Source organism: Camelina sativa, chromosome 12, assembly GCF_030686135.1.
Source record: "Camelina sativa cultivar CO46 ecotype springtype chromosome 12, ASM3068613v1".
Classification (NCBI taxonomy): Eukaryota; Viridiplantae; Streptophyta; class Magnoliopsida; order Brassicales; family Brassicaceae; genus Camelina; species Camelina sativa.
The window spans coordinates 4,325,446-4,343,441 of NC_141891.1; the positions used below are offsets into that span (position 1 = coordinate 4,325,446).

The 17,996-nt window shown below is 36.5% G+C and overlaps 5 protein-coding genes and 1 long non-coding RNA gene across 7 annotated transcripts; 5 read left to right on the forward strand and 1 right to left on the reverse strand.

Annotated features, from left to right (window-relative positions):
- The first annotated feature begins 157 nt into the window (after nucleotides 1–157).
- LOC104730134 (monogalactosyldiacylglycerol synthase 1, chloroplastic) lies at nucleotides 158–3,185 on the forward strand. Its single transcript, XM_010449237.3, has 8 exons — nucleotides 158–1,063; nucleotides 1,272–1,444; nucleotides 1,646–1,807; nucleotides 1,900–2,041; nucleotides 2,128–2,352; nucleotides 2,440–2,502; nucleotides 2,643–2,717; nucleotides 2,799–3,185. Exons 1-8 carry the CDS (start codon nucleotides 539–541, stop codon nucleotides 3,033–3,035), a joined length of 1,602 nt encoding a protein of 533 aa, XP_010447539.1. The 5' UTR covers nucleotides 158–538; the 3' UTR covers nucleotides 3,036–3,185.
- Nucleotides 3,186–3,208: 23 nt separating this feature from the next.
- LOC104730135 (putative diphthine methyl ester synthase) lies at nucleotides 3,209–4,873 on the forward strand. Its single transcript, XM_010449239.3, has 4 exons — nucleotides 3,209–3,349; nucleotides 3,568–3,746; nucleotides 3,847–3,971; nucleotides 4,088–4,873. The coding sequence occupies exons 2-4, from the start codon at nucleotides 3,597–3,599 to the stop codon at nucleotides 4,632–4,634; spliced, it is 822 nt and encodes a 273-aa protein (XP_010447541.1). The 5' UTR covers nucleotides 3,209–3,349; nucleotides 3,568–3,596; the 3' UTR covers nucleotides 4,635–4,873.
- Nucleotides 4,874–5,874: 1,001 nt separating this feature from the next.
- On the forward strand, nucleotides 5,875–6,870 carry LOC147930166 (uncharacterized). Its single transcript, XR_015573887.1, has 2 exons — nucleotides 5,875–6,012; nucleotides 6,423–6,870. It is a non-coding gene; the product is annotated as an uncharacterized LOC147930166 (long non-coding RNA).
- A 3,670-nt stretch (nucleotides 6,871–10,540) lies between these two features.
- On the forward strand, nucleotides 10,541–12,612 carry LOC104730136 (WRKY transcription factor 18). Its single transcript, XM_010449241.2, has 5 exons — nucleotides 10,541–10,845; nucleotides 10,955–11,017; nucleotides 11,374–11,760; nucleotides 11,885–12,001; nucleotides 12,099–12,612. Exons 1-5 carry the CDS (start codon nucleotides 10,786–10,788, stop codon nucleotides 12,390–12,392), a joined length of 921 nt encoding a protein of 306 aa, XP_010447543.1. The 5' UTR covers nucleotides 10,541–10,785; the 3' UTR covers nucleotides 12,393–12,612.
- Nucleotides 12,613–12,633: 21 nt separating this feature from the next.
- Nucleotides 12,634–14,388, forward strand: LOC104730138 (protein POLAR LOCALIZATION DURING ASYMMETRIC DIVISION AND REDISTRIBUTION). 2 transcript variants are annotated; one of them, XM_010449243.3, is made up of 3 exons: nucleotides 12,634–13,301; nucleotides 13,375–13,790; nucleotides 13,872–14,388. In XM_010449243.3, the coding sequence occupies exons 1-3, from the start codon at nucleotides 13,070–13,072 to the stop codon at nucleotides 14,220–14,222; spliced, it is 999 nt and encodes a 332-aa protein (XP_010447545.1). In that variant the 5' UTR covers nucleotides 12,634–13,069; the 3' UTR covers nucleotides 14,223–14,388. The 2 variants fall into 2 exon arrangements, with proteins under 2 accessions (XP_010447545.1, XP_010447546.1); XM_010449244.3 differs by having other exon boundaries at nucleotides 12,938–13,301; nucleotides 13,375–13,712.
- Nucleotides 14,371–17,960, reverse strand: LOC104730137 (small ribosomal subunit protein mS47). The gene is made up of 14 exons (XM_010449242.3): nucleotides 17,577–17,960; nucleotides 17,319–17,399; nucleotides 17,140–17,208; nucleotides 16,944–17,007; nucleotides 16,715–16,794; nucleotides 16,423–16,506; nucleotides 15,879–15,963; nucleotides 15,677–15,762; nucleotides 15,482–15,603; nucleotides 15,340–15,400; nucleotides 15,148–15,246; nucleotides 14,965–15,066; nucleotides 14,851–14,892; nucleotides 14,371–14,731 (listed from the first exon to the last, which is right to left on the reverse strand). Exons 1-14 carry the CDS (start codon nucleotides 17,700–17,702, stop codon nucleotides 14,603–14,605), a joined length of 1,230 nt encoding a protein of 409 aa, XP_010447544.1. The 5' UTR covers nucleotides 17,703–17,960; the 3' UTR covers nucleotides 14,371–14,602.
- Nucleotides 17,961–17,996: the final 36 nt, after the last annotated feature.

The window sequence follows — 17,996 nt, forward strand, 5'->3', positions numbered from 1 at the left end:
GTGTGATAGTGGTACCATTGAGAAAAAAAAAAAGTGTGATAGTGGTACCATTACATGTAAGGACCAAATTCCTTTTTAATCTTTTATGTTTTTTGGTAAAGAAAAATGTGCTACAATTTTGGAATTAATCTGTCCATTATGCCGACATCCATTTGTAGAAGATATAGCTACAGAATTTACAAGTATATATTTTTCTATTCTTTTTTTTTTTTTAAATTTCTATATTACACGATATTTCAATTTAGCTTAACATATATATAAATTGGTTGATTTGGGTTACCTCAGTTCTGGTAGAAATCAATTTTGCCCATATAGAGAGAATATTCGGATAAGTTTTTCGGTTTAGGCCAATAACAACAAAACTTTCCCCCAATCGTATTCGTCCCGAATCAATCCATCCCCCACTCTGCTCTCTTCTTAAAAATCCTATCTTTTTCGTGTCTCTCCAATCTCTCTCTCCTCTCCCTCTGCATCTCTCTCCGTTTGAGATCATTCATGTCTCATTGAATCTCTCTTCTCTCTCTCTCTAATCAAAACTATGCAAAACCCTTCAACGGTAACCAATGATTCATCAGCTCCGGTCTTTGATTTCTTCCCACGGCTGAGAGGTTTAGCCTCTCTGAATCGATCCCCATGTTCCAATTCAGATGGGTACGCTCTCTCCTCCTCCAATGCCTTGTACTTCAATGGCTTCAGGACTTTACCAACCCGAAGAACGGGGAAAACCCTAGCTTCCTTGAGCATGAATACTAAGAGCAGTGCTGGTTCGAGTCTGCGTAGGTTTATCAGCGAATTCAATAGCTTTATTAGGTTTCACTGTGAGAAGGTTGTTCCGGAGAGTTTCGCCTCTGTTGGAGGAGTTGGGTTGTCGAGTGATGAGAATGGGGTTAGGGTAGATGGGAGTAATGAGGTTTTGGGTGAAGAGGGCTTGCCGTTGAATGGTGTTGAAGCTGATCGGCCGAAGAAAGTTTTGATTTTGATGAGTGATACTGGTGGTGGTCACAGAGCTTCTGCTGAAGCTATTAAAGCTGCTTTTAATCAGGAGTTTGGTGATGAGTACCAGGTTCGTCCTCGCATTTCCAATTTTGATCCATTGATTTCACTTTTGAGTATTTGTTACAAATTGTTGTTAGAATTTAGAGTTGTTCTTGAATTAGAGAATCTAAGCTTTTAGATGTTTGGTTCATGTAAGTAGATGAGGGTGAAACAGAGTTTAAAGTCAATTTGGACTTCTAAGTGGTGTGAGCCATTCATTAAGAGTGTTTGCGCAGGTGTTTATTACGGATTTGTGGACAGATCATACACCCTGGCCGTTCAACCAGCTCCCCCGAAGCTATAATTTTCTGGTGAAGCATGGAACTCTGTGGAAAATGACTTATTATGGTACAGCTCCACGCGTTATTCATCAATCTAATTTTGCAGCAACTTCGACTTTTATTGCCAGGTGAGGATTAAGGTCTATAGTTTGGAATAAGTCATTTGTCTGTTCCAACTTTTACTATAAGAAGAATTTTGATAAAGAGTTCTTAAGTGTACCTATGGCATAAAATTTAGCCTATAGCTTTCGTTGGTCTTTGCTTCTATTATGGAATTCTCACTTGTCTTTTTCTTGTCCAATCTGATACCGTTGTTTTAAAACTTACAGGGAAATCGCCCAAGGGTTAATGAAATATCAACCGGACATAATAATCAGTGTTCATCCGTTGATGCAACATGTCCCTCTTCGTGTCCTTAGATCAAAAGGCTTGCTTAAGAAAATCGTCTTCACCACGGTTATTACAGACTTGAGCACTTGCCATCCCACATGGTTAGTAGTTGTATCAAATCCTTCCATTTTTAGAAGGTCTATAGGCTCTTTTGTATAAACAAAGTTACAACATGCTTATTTTGATGTTTTAGGTTTCATAAGCTTGTGACAAGATGTTATTGCCCATCAACAGAAGTGGCAAAAAGGGCGCAAAAGGCAGGACTCGAAACATCACAAATCAAAGTTTACGGCCTTCCTGTTCGACCTTCTTTTGTCAAACCAGTTCGCCCAAAGGTCAGTTTGGAAAAATTCCTTTACTGACTGTTCTTTGTGGTTTAAAGCATATCCAAATGTAATAGGATCTTTCCGAAAAATCACAGGTTGAGCTAAGAAGGGAGCTAGGGATGGATGAGAATCTTCCAGCTGTATTGTTAATGGGAGGAGGAGAAGGGATGGGTCCCATCGAGGCAACAGCAAGAGCACTTGCAGATGCTTTGTATGATGAGAGCCTTGGTGAAGCAGTAGGTCAGGTTCTTGTAATCTGTGGACGAAACAAGAAACTCCAAAGCAAACTAAGCTCCTTAGAGTGGAAAATCCCAGTCCAGGTACTCTACACTTCTCATCCTTCATACCAAATCAACATTCTTAGGCACTCAATGTAAGTCGCTGAAAGGACCTTCTTAATCACATAGGTGAAGGGGTTTATAACGAAAATGGAGGAATGTATGGGTGCCTGTGACTGCATCATAACCAAGGTAAACTGAACAGAACCAAATTAGTATGTTCTTAAAGTGGAGACCTGGATTCAACATATCTAGTCTCTTGTACTCGAAAAACAAGAGTGATCCTAGAATGATTGCTTCTTTATTTATGTTTGTCACTTGGGCTTGTGCAGGCTGGTCCAGGCACTATAGCTGAAGCTATGATAAGAGGGCTACCGATCATCTTAAACGGTTACATAGCTGGTCAAGTAAGTTTCACTCTAAAGACAGTCCCATTCTAATGTTAACTTCAGTTTCTCAATTTTGGGGAATTTTGATTTTGAGCGCAGGAGGCAGGGAACGTGCCTTACGTGGTGGAGAACGGATGTGGGAAATTCTCAAAATCACCAAAAGAGATCTCAGAGATCGTAGCAGATTGGTTTGGACCGGCATCAAAAGAGTTGGAGATAATGTCACAGAATGCGTTGAGGCTGGCTAGACCAGAAGCAGTGTTCAAGATAGTGCACGATATGCACGAGCTAGTCCGACAAAAAAATTGTCTACCTCAGCTCTCTTGCACTGCCTAATACTATATAATATGTTGTGTAACTCTATTCATTCAATCACTCAAGTCCTCAAATCTTACTTCCTTTTTGGTTTCTTAGACAAAGAGTGTAATACTAGTATTTTATTTTTGCCCTCTCAATGCGAACAATACTCAGGGCCGCTTACTCACTTTTAATAAGGATCAAATAAGTATTCCCTTAATTAAACTCTCAATTAAACTAAAGAAAAAAAAAAGACACAAAAAGGGTTTTGACCTTCTTCCTCTTGGCCGCTCGCTGAGGTTTATCGAGTGAGAGAGTCTTTGCTTTCCCTAAGTTTCAACGCAATCTATCAGGTAAAGTTCGAATTTTTATCATTCAATTCTATGGATCTGTTGGATTCTTCGATTTGTTCACCTACCCACTTGTTTGGTGGAAGCAATAGATTTATCTTTTCCTTAGATCTTAAGTTCGTCAACTGTTTCGTTGTTCTTATTCAAAGGTTTCATCTTTGTTGCGTTTCATGTGACTATCTGATTGAGTGATTAATCGTTGTTTGATTACTGTTTGTCAGAGAGGCAGAAGAGAGTAGTAGCAGCAGAGATGTTGTACATTATAGGGTTAGGTTTAGGTGATGAGAAAGACATAACCTTGAGAGGACTCGAAGCTGTTAAGAAATCTCAGAAAGTATACATGGAAGCTTACACTTCTCTTTTGTCCTTTGGTCTCTCTGCTTCTGGTCTTTCCAATCTTGTAAGACTCTCAAAACCCCCCGTTGATTTAGTTAGATTCACTACTTTTCTCAATTTTCTGATTTTAAAGCTTATGTTTTTTTTTTATTTTGGTTTCTCAGGAGAACTTTTATGGGAAACAAATTATACTTGCTGATAGAGAAATGGTGGAAGAAAAGGCTGGTGATATGATTGAAGAAGCCATTGATAATGATATCGCTTTTCTCGTTGTTGGTGATCCTTTCGGGTACTTAATTCGAGCTTTATCAATGTCTTGTTAGTGAGATACTACTCTGCAGTTTATTTTGGGATTTATGTGTGATATGGTTGTTGTTGTTGTTTTGCTGGGAATGCAATTTGCAGAGCTACAACACATAGTGATCTTGTTGTTCGAGCTAAGACAGTTGGTGTAAAAGTAGAGGTAGTGCACAATGCATCTGTGATGAATGCTGTTGGGATTTGTGGACTGCAGCTTTACCATTATGGAGAGACTGTTTCAATCCCGTTCTTCACCGAGACTTGGAGACCCGATAGCTTTTATGAGAAGATCAAGAAGAACCGGTCTCTTGGACTCCACACTCTCTGTCTGCTAGATATCCGAGTGAAAGAGCCCACTTTTGAATCTCTTTGCAGAGGAGGGAACAAACAGTATGAACCATCCAGGTATATGACTGTTAATACAGCGATCGAGCAGCTTCTAGAAGTTGAGCAAAAGCATGGGGAATCTGTTTATGGTGAAGACACAGAGTGTGTGGGATTTGCAAGGCTTGGCTCTGAGGACCAGAAGATAGTTGCAGGGACTATGAAGCAACTAGAGAGTGTTGATTTTGGAGCGCCGTTGCATTGTCTTGTGATAGTAGGCAAGACTCATCCCGTGGAAGAAGAGATGTTAGAGTTTTACAAATACTAAAAGTGCAGATTTAAAAAAACCACAAGTCGAAAGAAAACTCTCATCTTTGCTCGCAAAGCTTCAGGGCGGAGCAAGAATGATGAAGATGTTTCTTTGAGGAAGAGATTGAAACTAATAACCAGTAGGTGAAAACACTTTTCTTCATTTTTTTTATTTACTTGTACGTGGTTTTTGATGTTAACTATGATGTGACTTCGAATATGAGACTGAGAGGTGGATATGGAAATATTTTTTTGGTTCTGGTTTGAGGCACTTTTGTTCCAGAGAGAATTTTATTTTGGGATTTACATGGTTCGGTTTGTTTTTTGTTCAGTCTGTTACTGTACCCTTAATAACACCACCTATATCGTCCTAACTCCTAATGAATAATGATCCTTACTCCTTAAAACTGATAAAATTTTGTAATGTTCACATATAATAATGTTTAAATATAAAAGAAGCGTCGTAATCAGAATTTCTATTAAGCAAAACATAAGATATAAAATCAAACCCATCAAAATCCGAGTCTTGCTTTTTAAGAAGTTTGGGATGGGGTGGATTCGGGATGAAGACCACAAAGTTAAAAAAACCTGACTTCTTAATCAATTCAACCCCAAGTCATTCTAAAATTTGACAAGTAAGCGTTTTAACAACAGAGAAGAAAACAAGACTGTATTAGGTCAACGATGACGTAGCTGAGGCTGACGAATCATGAATTGCATCACACTACCATTCAAAAAAAGACGCATGCATGGAGTGGAATATTATGTTTTGGCTAAAAAAAGTCCCATGACTTTTGAGCAACTAGTCTCTGTATTTTTACTTAGCTTATCTTACACATCCCATTTGGTCCATAGTTTCTATAATTTCTCAAACAAATTCCATTTGGTTTTAACTTTTAAATTAGCTTGACTCACATCGACTCAAGTCTTTCTTAAAGATATTTTAATATAATATACGGTTGTTCAGCCCCGTCTCAACAATTTTTTGGTCCCTAGGCATATAATTTTTTTTAGACCCTTAACAACATAATTTTTTTTTTCCATTTTTTTTGGACCCCATTTGCCTTAAGTTTTTTGAAGAAAAAAAGATTTGTCCCATGGCCACCGCGGATTAATTACAGAATAAGGCACTTTTTTTAAGAATCTTATTGAATTAGGAATATCTGTCCGTGATTACAGAAATGAGCATTTATAATTGGATAAAAAGACATTTTTACCCTCTTCAGAAAAGGAAAAGATTTTTTTTTTTGATCTGCGATTTTGTCGATCAATGAACCTCGGCAGTTATCATCATAAACTTGTTTATGATTACATTCACGATAAATTAATCAGATTTGGTGACAATGATGAGATCTGGCGAACGAGATGGTGATGAATTGATGATTGATGAAATCCGGGTAATGAAATAATTTTAAAGATGATCGGAACTTTTGATTTGATAATTGTTTTGTGATTAAATCCATTGGGTTCACAAGATAATATTCTGTTAGGGTTTAGATTTCTTCACTCAAAACGATATTAAATTAAATCTATTGAATTAATGGGATCTGAGATGATGATGGCGGTGGAAGGAGGCGATGGTTTCTTCGGAGGAAGAGAAAGAAGGTTTTAGTTAATGATGAGATCTGATGATGGTGGTGATGATAATGAAATCGGTTGGGAAATTTTAATTTCATAAATCTTTGTGATTGGATCCCTTGGGTTCACTAGATTGTATCCCCTTAGGGTTTAGATTCCTTCCTCCAAAATAAACTAAATTGAATCTATTGAATTTCTTGGATCTGAGATGTTGTTGGTGACAAAGCAGTTTTGTATTTTGGAGGCCAAAGAGCTTGTGTTGGAGATGGTGTTGATGGAGCATGGTGGTGAGACGCCATGGTTGTGGTCGAAAGAAGAAACTCTGGTTTTGATCGGAAAAGGAGAGAGCTTGGCTTGTTGAACAGAAGAGAATAGAAGAGAGCGAGAGGAGAGGAGACAGAGGGCAAAAACGTCAATTCCTTCTCTAAAAAATGCTTAATATCGCAAGTACGGACAATAGTACTTCATTTCAAAGTTTTAACTCGTAAAATGCCTATTTCTATAAATATCCCATGGCCACCGCCCCTCTCCCATGGGTATGAGCCGGGCCTGCGGTTGTTACGCTGTGAAAGTTTTTTTTAGTGTTCGATCGTACACACTAGGCATAGAAATACTGTTCTCAATTATACTTTATTTTGTGATAATTGGTTTTAAGTAATTCAATCATTTTAATATAATTAGTGCATTACCCATGCTAAAGCATTTTCTTTAAATTCACATATAGTACATAAACCTATCATAACAGCTCTTAGTAATTACCCAAACTTTTGTTCTATATAGAAGTTGACCAAGTAAAAGCTACCAATATAAATTTAACCGGTTCAAGATACGAGTTCAAATCAAAGTCGAAGAAAACAATTATTTTCCTGATAATTTTTTTTTTGTTTAATCTCCGATGTAAAAAATAGATATATGTACATGTTACATGTACGAGTACGACTGAGAAAAATCAAAATTCTAATAATGATTTCAGATGGTGGGAAATGATTCAAAAGTTTCTATGTTATGTTTAGTTGGAAGTTGTCTTTTTCTTTTTCCGTTGGACTATTCAAGGAGAGTTAATTTCGTGAAACAAAAGACAACAAAAAAATATAAAAACGTTACTGGATCATGCTTATGGATCGATGCATTATGCATATGCTAAGTAATGACGTCATCGTATTGACGTCGTCACGTAGAATATTAGAAGAGGGAGTTCAAGTTTTAGACGACGACTTAAAAAGATGGTCGTATTATAAGACTTATCACTCCACCTACACCTAGGTACGATAAACTAATAAAACTTTATGATTTTTCCAACCATGATTACTTGTTTAATCAACTTTTCCATGAACCGGCCCTAACTTATTCTTCAATAACAATATTATTGTTGTTCCTCTATTCGAATTAACAATATCCAGCATGCCATATATTGTTCGTCAACGGGTAGCGATATAGTATCACTTTTGCCTAGGACTGATAAACATTATTGTGGTATAAAACGAAGAAGTTTGGTGTATAATTACATTATTGTGGTCCAAATTTCAATAATACGAACCACGTACTAGTGATGAGAAATTTCTATTTGGTCTAGAGCAGGGGACATTTCATTTTATTTATGTATCCCCGTTCTTAATTTATAACGTTTTACGTAGTAAGAAAATCAGGTTTGTTACATATCACATAAATTAATCTGATTTTTTCGTTTTTTTTTTTTGACAACCGTCGTTATGATTTGTGTACATTCATACGGTTTTGGCAAAAGATTATGGTTGTGATTTTATCTTTTTAAGAAAACAAAAATGGTCGGTGTTATGGTTTATAATTACATCCAAGCAAAAGGCTAGATAGCTCTTTGCCTGCAGTGACACAACCAAACTTTCTTTGGGAATGAAAGTACAAAACGCACAGATTTACCAAGTATATGAGATGTATTTTGAAATCAGATTTATGATGAGAATTGGACTAAATTTTGAAGTTAACTATCGATTTCATAGGAAAGTGGCTAAGTTACCTGATTTGTGAACCATATTTATGTTTTAAATTAGTTCTGTTAGAAGAAAAAAAAACACAGATACTGTAGTTTGATAAGAAGAAGTTTGAATATTTCTAATATATGATATCGTCTCAATCTAATAAATTGACAACCTACATTAATAAAATCAAAACACATGGTCTACCAGAGTCTAAGGATCTCAATCGCACAATCAAGCTTTCTAAATTTTCATGTAATAGTAGTTAAGCATTTTGTACCCTAGTGTTCGAAAGAAACCAAATAAATTTAAGATGATCACCTAAATTCTCAACTTTGAAAAGAAAAGAAAAAAAAAGTGACAAGAAAAAAAAAGAGGTCGGTGTCGGAGCCGCCCAAGGTGGCAACTTGTTCACACCACCATTCATCATCCTAATAATAATAGGGGAAGGCCTCTCTCTCTCACACAACTTGGAAGTCACGGTCGAGTCTGGTCAAGATTTTGTTGCCCTTTTCCCCGTGTGGGCTCACCCCTCTCTTTGTTTGTTTCCTAGCCAAAAACTTCCACATTTTTGTTTCACTCTCCCAATTTATTTATACTTATTTTCTTTGTCGGCTACTATTTTATATCTTTTTGTTTACCATTTTTCCAATCATGTTTTTTTTTACTACTGACTTGATTTATCACGCCATGTGATTGGTCTCTTTCCCAAACATTACTCTCTATCAAATATGATATGAACAAACTAGAACGAACATAAGATGTATATTAAGATCGAATGATCAAAATAACAAACGAGATTCCATTTTCTTATAGATTCTGATTAGTTATCCTAACTATATAAATTTGGGTTTCGGTTGAGCTCATCGATCACCTAATAGATTTATATGGCAATGAAAACTGCTGATCATAGTCTGATAACAATGCATTTTACTGTATTTAGTTGTTTCTGTACGATACATTACATCATTGGTAAGCGGCGAAGGATATACATATATATATATATATATATATCATAAAGAAAGAATTGCCGACCTCCGAATGAGAGAGTCAATAGAGTCAAGCAAGTCAAGGGAAAGTTCGTAACTGTTTATGGATCTCGACAAAACAAATTTTATAAAATGTTAAAACTTTTAAAATTCAACAGGACATAAAAGAAACACGGAATCTCCTACACTACCACATTGAAAAATATATAAAGTAATGACGTACCATTTTTTCTTCGGGCATGGGGACACTCCCGCCGATATTATTGATTCTTTTTTCTTTCTATCCAATTCCTTCTACTTGCTTCCTTTTTTGTTTTTTTTTTTTTTTAATTTTTTTTAAATTATGTTGTTGTATTTAGTTGCATAACTTATTTTAGTTGGTTTTTTGGATCGAGACTTGAAGAAAGTTTCTAAGTCTTTGGACGGTATTTCAGCTTTTCTATAATTTTATTTTTTCAAAAAGGTACATAACACAGTCACTAAAATAAATAAATTAAACTTAAAACTAAAAGATGTAGTGTACCTTTTTAGTGAAATTATCAAACTAAATATCTAGATACTAAATGTTATTAAAATATGGTACTACAAAACAAAACCGTATGCATAGCTCATTTTCTTAAATAGTACTTTTTCCATTTCAAAATATAGGATGTTTTAACGAAAACATACAGATTAAGAAGTCTTTACTTCTAAAAAGCTCAATCAATCAGAAACAATACTGTATAATAAAATACTAAACTAATCTAAAAGTTGTATAGAAACTTGAAAACATTTTATATTATGAAACAAAAAACTTCTCTAAAACATCTTATATTTTGAAACGGATAGAATATTATCAACTTTTGAGAATATGTATAATTATATATTAAAATATATATCGAACAATACTTTTTAGGTGTAAGAAATCAAGATAGTATAGAAGATGATTACGACAGTAAAATAATTAACCCACACATATCTAAGAAACTAAACTACGATAAAGCTTATATCTCAATTTAGAAAGTTTTCTTACAGGAGGATCCCATAATTTTAGCCAATCACTGGTGATTTAATTAGACAGCTTTCTCTGTCTTGTTGTGCTTTTTTTTCTTTAATATAATTTTATTTCCGAAAGTCTTTAATGTCTTGTGGACTTTATAAGAAGACAGCTTTTTTTTAGATTTATCTTCTTCACTTTCCAACGACTTTCCTTCCTAACAAATCCAAAACCTCTTTCTTTTAATCCTATCGTACTTACATCATTTTTTTAGAATATAAAAATTTATACATAATACGAAGTAACTCATAATTTAAATTTGACGATTAGCTTTAAATTAAAAATAAATTTCAAATTTAGTATAATTTTTTCATGAAACGAAGATAATACTCTAAAAATGACATTATTTATTGTTACGATATCATGTTTATATACATAATTTTTTTTAATAAATAAACTTAAATTTTCTGCGCAACAACTAATTAAATAATTTATTGGGTCACTTAATTTATTGAGCGCACTCTCTGTATAAATAAAGGCATTTTTCTATGGGCAAATTCTCATTCACTCGGACCAACTTGTGACCGAAGAAAGCAAAATCAAGGACTTAAGTCTCTCTCTCTACTACGCACCAACCAGTCCTTTTGGTCTGTGTATCTCTTAAGATAACTTAAAATGGATTGTTCTTCGTTTCTCGATCTCAACACCAATCCTTTCCCTGAAAAGCTGCTTCCGGTGAGTCCTCCGGATCTTGTCTGATCCATTCTAAGTTCTTGTTTTTTTTTTGTTTCCATTCAATTTCTGTGAACTAATCATGGGTTCGTTTCAAATTTTAATATTTCAGAAGGAGGAGGTCTCGGTTTCGGTTTCTACTCAATTAAAAAGGAAATGGTTGGAGCAAGACGAGGTTAGTTCTTTTCGTCGAACACTTGGTGTGCGTTACCTTTCACACTAGGCTTTTTTTTATGGATTTATTCTAAATTCATCACTATGAACGATGATGATTCAATTGTTGGAACAAGTTTTTAGCTTTTAAGAATTCAATTAAGATGGATCTGAATTTGAACCTCTGAATACTTCTCATCTCTTTGTATCGAAATCAATCAGTGATGAGGTATAAAGTCTGAAACTTTTCAGGGAAAGAACTAAAGTTTGAAACTTTGCTGAATTTGTTTTATAAAGTCTGAAACTTTTCATGAACAATTTGTTTTAAACAAAAAAATGGAGTCTTTTTAGTAATTTGATCTTTATTGTGATGAACAGAGCGCAAGTGAGTTAAGAGAGGAGCTAAACAGAGTTAACTCAGAGAACAAGCTTCTAACAGAGAAGCTAGCAACAGTCTATCAGAACTACTACGCACTACATCATCATTTGGAGAAGCTTCAGAGTCGACGGAGCCCTGAAATCGATCAGACAGAACAACCGATAAAGAAAAGAAAACAAGACCCGGATGAGCTCTTAGGCTTTCCCATTGGACTCAGTAGTGGAATAACGGAGAATAGCTCCAGCAATGAAGATCATCATCATCATCAGCAACAACATGAGCAGAAAAATCAGCTTCTTTCATGCAAAAGACCAGTTACTGATAGCTTCAACAAAGCAAAGGTTTCGACTGTCTACGTGCCTACTGATACATCGGACACAAGCTTGGTAAGCGTCTTTTGTCTTTCAAGTCTTTTGATTAAAGAGACTAAGTTTTAGTGGAACTTTGTGCATAGAGGCATGGGAGTATGTATGTGAATGATTATTGATTAAGCAGAGTGCAATTTTGCAGACAGTAAAAGATGGATTCCAATGGAGGAAATACGGACAAAAGGTTACAAGAGATAACCCGTCACCTAGAGCTTACTTTAGATGCTCCTTTGCACCGTCTTGTCCAGTCAAGAAGAAGGTAATTAATTAACACACACTCTCAGTTGGATATCTCTAGCTAGATTTCTAATAGTTTCAGCTGTCTAATGGTTTTTGGTGTTGTTGTTGTTGTTCAGGTACAACGTAGCGCAGAGGATCCGTCTTTACTGGTAGCAACATACGAAGGAACGCATAACCACTTAGGTCCAAACGCTTCCGAAGGTGATGTTACAAGCCAGAATGGGTCAAACACTGTGACTTTGGATTTGGTTCATGGTAATCATAGATTAGGTTTGGAGAAGAACGAAAGGAATTCGATGCAAGAGGTTCTGGTACAACAAATGGCGTCTTCGTTAACTAAAGATTCAAAATTTACAGCTGCTCTCGCTGCTGCTATATCTGGGAGGTTGATGGAGCAATCTAGAACATGAAAAAAGCTCTAGTGAAATGTCTTGTTTTGTACTTTTGTTTAGTATATCATCATCACCCCTGGAAAAAAAAAGAATGGGGTTTTCTTACTTTTCTGAATTGTGTTTTCGATCATTAGGAGATAAAAGTTGTAAACTTTAGTGTATATAAAACTATATGAGCATATTCGAGAAAACTTAAATGTTAGTTAGATGAACATTGATTCGTCTGAATTTATGAAAATCTTGTACCATAGAGAAACATATGAATTTAATGCTTATGACTGCAAATTGTTTTTTTTGCAAATAGTGTTTTCAAAAGTGTCACCATAAATTTTCCAATCACAATCTCAATTATTGAATTTTAGAGTCACTAGAGAGTAGAAATATTTGTTTCTTTTTTATTTGTGTTATACAAAGTTTATTGTAGTATTTTACAAAATGATTGAAGAAAGAAAAAAAAAAAGAAATTCAAAAGGAGAAGAAAATGAGAGATTTCCCTCCAAACTCTGCAAGTCTCGTGATTGTCATTAAATACCTCTCCCCATCTGTTCATCGCTCTCTGTTACGACTCCGTCCCACCATTATCAATGTCAACCCGATCTCGGCGGTCCCTCCCTCCTTCCTACTACTACTACTACCCTTTTAAAATCTCGTCTCTTTTTCCAAACCCATGAGAGTATTCGTTTCTGTTTTCTTCAATGGAAGCCAGTGGTCACTCGCGGCGGAGGAGAGGAGATGGGTGCACTGTCGTGGAGTGTTACACGCCTCGGAAGGTCGTGGGTCGGTGGCTTTCTGGGTTGAGAAGTTCCAAGGGGAAGAGAGAAACAGGGGAGGGAGTTGAAGAAGATGATACCAGAGGTTACAAATTACCGCCCATAAGGTGCTCGACGAAACGCCTTAACGAGAATACTCCAGAAACTAATCAATTTGGTGAGAAGTTTGTATTTTTTTTCTTCTTCCTACACATTTATGTACTAATTAGCAATGGTTTTGCTTTGTGCAGAATCACAAAGCAGAGAAGCACCTTTGGAAATGGGAATTGGTTCTATTTTGCTCTATCTTGTAATTGCAAGTAAGACTGAGCTTGATAAGATGACAAACCTGCGGATGCAAATGGAGATGTTTCTTCTAAATGCGAAAGAAGAGTTACAGAAGAAAGAAGTAGAGGCAAATCCACCTATGTCTTCAAATGAAGCAAGCGGTTACCAGTTTTCTCCTCAAGAATTCTCGAATTTGGCGTCATCCATTTTCCAAGAGTCATCTACTAGTATTCTTCTTCAAGAGGAGTACACAGAATTCGAGGTCTCAAAACCAGACCGCAGCTCAAAACTTCAGGCTGAGGTAGGTAGGTTACCTCTGGATGATAAAGCAGAGGATAGATACACAAAGTATCAGATTCAGAGACAACGCAAACTTGAAGTAATCACAACAACAAAAACCTCTTTTGTCTTCTTACATTTTCTTGATTTCTAAGGCTTGTAGTTCTTTGGGTGTTTGTAGGAAAATGAGGTCACAAAGAGTCATATACCGGAGATGGTGGTTGCCGATGAAAGAAGTGGAGTCTGTCCGTTCGAACTAGAGAAAAAACTGCACGAGTTACTGGAGACAAGGCAACAAGAAGAGTTACTGAAGCTTGAGACTGCTCTTAGTCGTGTTGAACGCAGACTGCAAGAGAAAGAAACAGAGGTTTCATGGTGGAAAGACGCTGCCCGCCTGCTTGCTCAGCGTGTTCCTGAATCTTCTCGATCTGGACTAGAATGGTGCAACCCAGAGTCTTCAACATGTTCAGAACGATCTGTTCCAAGATCTTATAAAGTATGCTCGAAACACCGCACCAGTTTCTCTAGATGATGAATCCTTGAGTGGAAGTGTCTAGATTTTCTGTTACAGCGTTTGCTTTAAGCTTAATGTGAAGTTCGCTTTTAGTTAAACAAGTTGCCTGCTACCTGAAAATCACTACTCAGCGTAGGAGTTGCGTTGTTTATGTATCCAATCAAGCTTTTAAAAAAATTCTACACTTTGGCTCTTCAACATTATAATGGAATCTTGTCACAGAAGATGAACAAACAAACTATCATAGGACAGTTAAAAACTTGACACTCCTAATTAAGAAGATAAACTTGACAGTGAAGGATAAACAGAGTTTGACAGCAAAAGGTCATCGCATGGATCTCATTTGAGCATAGACCGGTCGAATTCTTTATTGCAAGTAAGGAGTATCAGTAGATTCCTCAGAAGAACGGCTCCCGTTGGGCTGTTGGCAGCTTCAGCTCAGAATCTAAACCATCGAGCTCTGTGGCTGGCGCAAAGTAGCAATCCACCATGTCTTTGCTTACGTCTTCTAGGCGTGGAGGATCCCACTGCAAATATTTTTGGAAAGAGAAAACCACAAAATATCATAAACTAAAACCTGGAACATGAACATAAGCAAAAGGAGTTCCAAACGTGTAGTGTGAAAGGCAGATCTGTTTGTATGCACCTTTGGAGCAAAGTCTTTGTCCACCAAACGGGCTCGAACACCCTATCAACAGCAAACGTTTTCAGTATATGCATATAATGATGCTTTACATGAGGATTTGGTGATATATTTTACCTCACAAAAGTCGCCAGAGACCGTCTTCGCAACTCCACACAAAGATATACGGTATTCACGTGTGAGACACTGATCAAGAGTTTGGAATCTACCTTCTCGTATCTAAGAAGAGAAGAAATCGCCAGAATCAGAAAAAATGAGATGCTTTTGGAGAAAGGAGAAGAAGAGACTAAAAGGACTCACAGATTGCAAAGTAATCTTTAAGCTCAAAGGTGAAGCTTCTTTGATTTGTTTGAGAGTTTTCTTGCACCATTCATTGCAAGAATTAGCAGTCTCATTTTCCTGAGCCATGGGTAAACGTAAAAGTTTAGAACTTGTCAAATTAGAGTCCTCAATTGAATCATATCATGAGTACGCTAGGAAAAGATCTCTTACCATAGCCTCAATGATTTCTTCAACCGTATCAAGCCCAAAATATTTATCAATCATCTCAATCCTGACAAAATAATTTTTTGGTAACACGATTGTGGGATATTCAAAGAGATTTTAAGTTAAGGAGACAAGGTAAAATATTTACTTGTGGAGTACACTGCTATTGTCAGGGTAAACAAGATCACCATATTGAGCAAGAGAATCCTCAATGACGGTAGGATCATCGCTCAACAGTTTACCAATTCTCTCTTCCATCATCGGAAGTCTCTGCCACCACAACAAATATAAGGAATGCACTTAAGAGGAAAGATCAAAACATGGGAAAAGGAAAGAATCAAACCGCATTTAAGCAATAGTGAGTGGCAAGACCACATGCTATCATTTCGACACCATTAAGTTTCTGCCCTGTTAGAGCCAAGTATTCCCCTGAACAAGAAAACACAAAAAACCGCTTCAGAAAAACCAAATCGTTGCAGTTAAATATTTGTATGCCAGTCAGATTCCGATCAAGAATTTGACCATCAGCCAAAGATGACGTTCACCTAAATAACCAGGAAGCCGTGAAAGGTAATAGGAAGCTCCTGCATCAGGATGAAAACCAATTTGGACCTCTGGATGGGCCAACACCTGCATACGCACAGTCGGTCAGAACACCTTTACCACCAAAAATCTCAAAGTACAAAAGAAGAGACCGTTTTACACAAAGAGAAAGGCGTTACTGATAATTGACTAGACAACATGATATATGATATACAGAGAAAATGGTGCTGAACACCGACTAACAGATTTAACTTCTTTCTTTAGAGACTGTAGGATCTTGTCCCGTCCCATATGGACGGTTGGTCCGAATCAGAACACCTTAACCACTAAAAATTCCAAAATAAAAGAGAAGAAACAGTATCACACAAAGAAAACGGCGCTACTGAGAGAAAATCGCTTCAAACACCAACTAAGAGATTTAACTTCATTTCTTAAGAGACTGTAGGAACTTCCGTAAACCAATCGATGGAATCTATTTCTTTTACTACAGTGTCCGCTCAACATAAAAAACTAGTGATTCGTAATAATAGATCGAGAGCCACATACAGTTTTATCTGTAGCCACACGAAACATCCCTGGAATTGAAATTCCACCACCACAACCCATGGTTACACCATCCATTATAGCTATCTGCAGTAAGATAAAACTCTTTAGGTATAAGAGCAGGAAACAACATTCAAATAGTTTAACTTTTGCATCTTATCTCCCAAAATCAGCTTCATATATTATTGAGAGCGGAAGCAAAAGTCGAGCTCTTTATAATCACTCGCAGTCATACGAACCAATCCCATCATCTAGAAGTAACACATATCATCAAGGAAAAGTCTAGGAATCTCACATTTGGTTTCAAATATGTTCCTTGGAGGTATACAAACTTGTACAAGTTCTCGAAAAAACGATTACATTCTTCAGTATTCCCTGTGCACATAAAATTCGTAATACATCAGCAATTATTCTCAGTAACATCACCAGCTTAACACTAGTGAAAGAGCTATGGAATGGCTTGCCCTGAACCTCAAAAAAACTTTCCAGGTATCTAACAATGAAAACTAATAGAAGATATGGACCTTCATTGACCGAGTGATAAAGAGGCAAGACATCTGCACCAGAACAGAACGTTTTGCCGCTACCCTTCAGAGATAACAAAATCAAAACAGTAGCTTAATCGAGGGAAAATACTGTATAACAATTAACCATGCAGCAAAAGAATACATGATCTATTGAGCTGTTCTCGTAAAATGAAGCTAGAGACAAGTGCCATACCTTCATCAAAACAAAGGAAATAGCTGGATTCTCTTCCCATGAGTCGTATAGCCTCGTTAACCGACTTACCTAAAACACACAAACAAATTTAGAAGCAAAACTCTAAAAAAGACTAAATGAGCTCAAGAAACCAGACTTGAAATCGAAGAAGAAAAAATTTATGCTAAAGACAATAATACCATAGGAGCAGAAAGAGCATTGAGAGAAGAAGGGCTATTGAGAATGGCAGCTCTTGATTTAGCTTTTCCTTCCACCATAACCTTCAATTACAGCAAAATCCAAACTTTATATCACTCAAATTGAAACATTTACACTTGCGGAAAATGAGATTCCTCATTTACAATCAAATGAGATCAAAAATTTTAAGAGTTACACAAGCAGGACTATCAAATCAAGCACATTTAGTGAAGATCCAAAGAAGAAGATAAGAATCTAACCTGGTCTTCGATATCGGCATCTGATGCGGAATAGTTTGGGAGAGCAGAAAAGCTTCTTCTATTAGAAACGGACCGAACCCATTGCAAGGGTTCAGTCACTCTCTTCAAAGCTTTCACTGTTTGCATCTCTCTCACTCTCTCACTCTCTGTCGCTCCGTCGAGAAGACGCCTATGTGTTCCGAGGGTTTTGGGTTTTGGTTCTCAAGTTGTGGCCGGCGGCGATTCCTAGCCGTCAGATCAGATTTACTCGACAATGGAAGTGAACGTCTAAACGTAGGATCACTTATCGGCCCTAGTTAAGGCCCATTAGGCCCAATAAATCACAGTTCAATGTCCCACTTCATAACTAGAAAGAAATTAGGATTGTAAAAGATTATTTTAAGACTAATCCAAAACATAACTTTTTTTTCTTTTCTATTT

Excerpts from the sequence above, each read along its gene's own strand:
- LOC104730135 (XM_010449239.3), top strand. The coding sequence starts at position 3,597 with ATGTTGTACATTATAGGGTTAGGTTTAGGTGATGAGAAAGACATAACC. Across the intron at positions 3,747-3,846 it reads CTTCTGGTCTTTCCAATCTT|GAGAACTTTTATGGGAAACA; the intron begins GTAAGACTCTCA and ends TTGGTTTCTCAG. Across the intron at positions 3,972-4,087 it reads GTTGTTGGTGATCCTTTCGG|AGCTACAACACATAGTGATC; the intron begins GTACTTAATTCG and ends TGCAATTTGCAG.
- LOC104730138 (XM_010449243.3), top strand. The coding sequence starts at position 13,070 with ATGGAAGCCAGTGGTCACTCGCGGCGGAGGAGAGGAGATGGGTGCACT. Across the intron at positions 13,302-13,374 it reads TCCAGAAACTAATCAATTTG|AATCACAAAGCAGAGAAGCA; the intron begins GTGAGAAGTTTG and ends TGCTTTGTGCAG. Across the intron at positions 13,791-13,871 it reads AGAGACAACGCAAACTTGAA|GAAAATGAGGTCACAAAGAG; the intron begins GTAATCACAACA and ends GGGTGTTTGTAG.
- LOC104730134 (XM_010449237.3), top strand. The coding sequence starts at position 539 with ATGCAAAACCCTTCAACGGTAACCAATGATTCATCAGCTCCGGTCTTT. Across the intron at positions 1,445-1,645 it reads ACTTCGACTTTTATTGCCAG|GGAAATCGCCCAAGGGTTAA; the intron begins GTGAGGATTAAG and ends TAAAACTTACAG. Across the intron at positions 2,718-2,798 it reads ACGGTTACATAGCTGGTCAA|GAGGCAGGGAACGTGCCTTA; the intron begins GTAAGTTTCACT and ends TTTTGAGCGCAG.
- LOC104730137 (XM_010449242.3), bottom strand. The coding sequence starts at position 17,702 with ATGCAAACAGTGAAAGCTTTGAAGAGAGTGACTGAACCCTTGCAATGG. Across the intron at positions 16,507-16,714 it reads GAACATATTTGAAACCAAAT|ATAGCTATAATGGATGGTGT; the intron begins GTGAGATTCCTA and ends ATCTTACTGCAG. Across the intron at positions 14,893-14,964 it reads TCTCTGGCGACTTTTGTGAG|GGTGTTCGAGCCCGTTTGGT; the intron begins GTAAAATATATC and ends TGCTGTTGATAG.
- LOC104730136 (XM_010449241.2), top strand. The coding sequence starts at position 10,786 with ATGGATTGTTCTTCGTTTCTCGATCTCAACACCAATCCTTTCCCTGAA. Across the intron at positions 11,761-11,884 it reads ATACATCGGACACAAGCTTG|ACAGTAAAAGATGGATTCCA; the intron begins GTAAGCGTCTTT and ends GCAATTTTGCAG. Across the intron at positions 12,002-12,098 it reads CTTGTCCAGTCAAGAAGAAG|GTACAACGTAGCGCAGAGGA; the intron begins GTAATTAATTAA and ends GTTGTTGTTCAG.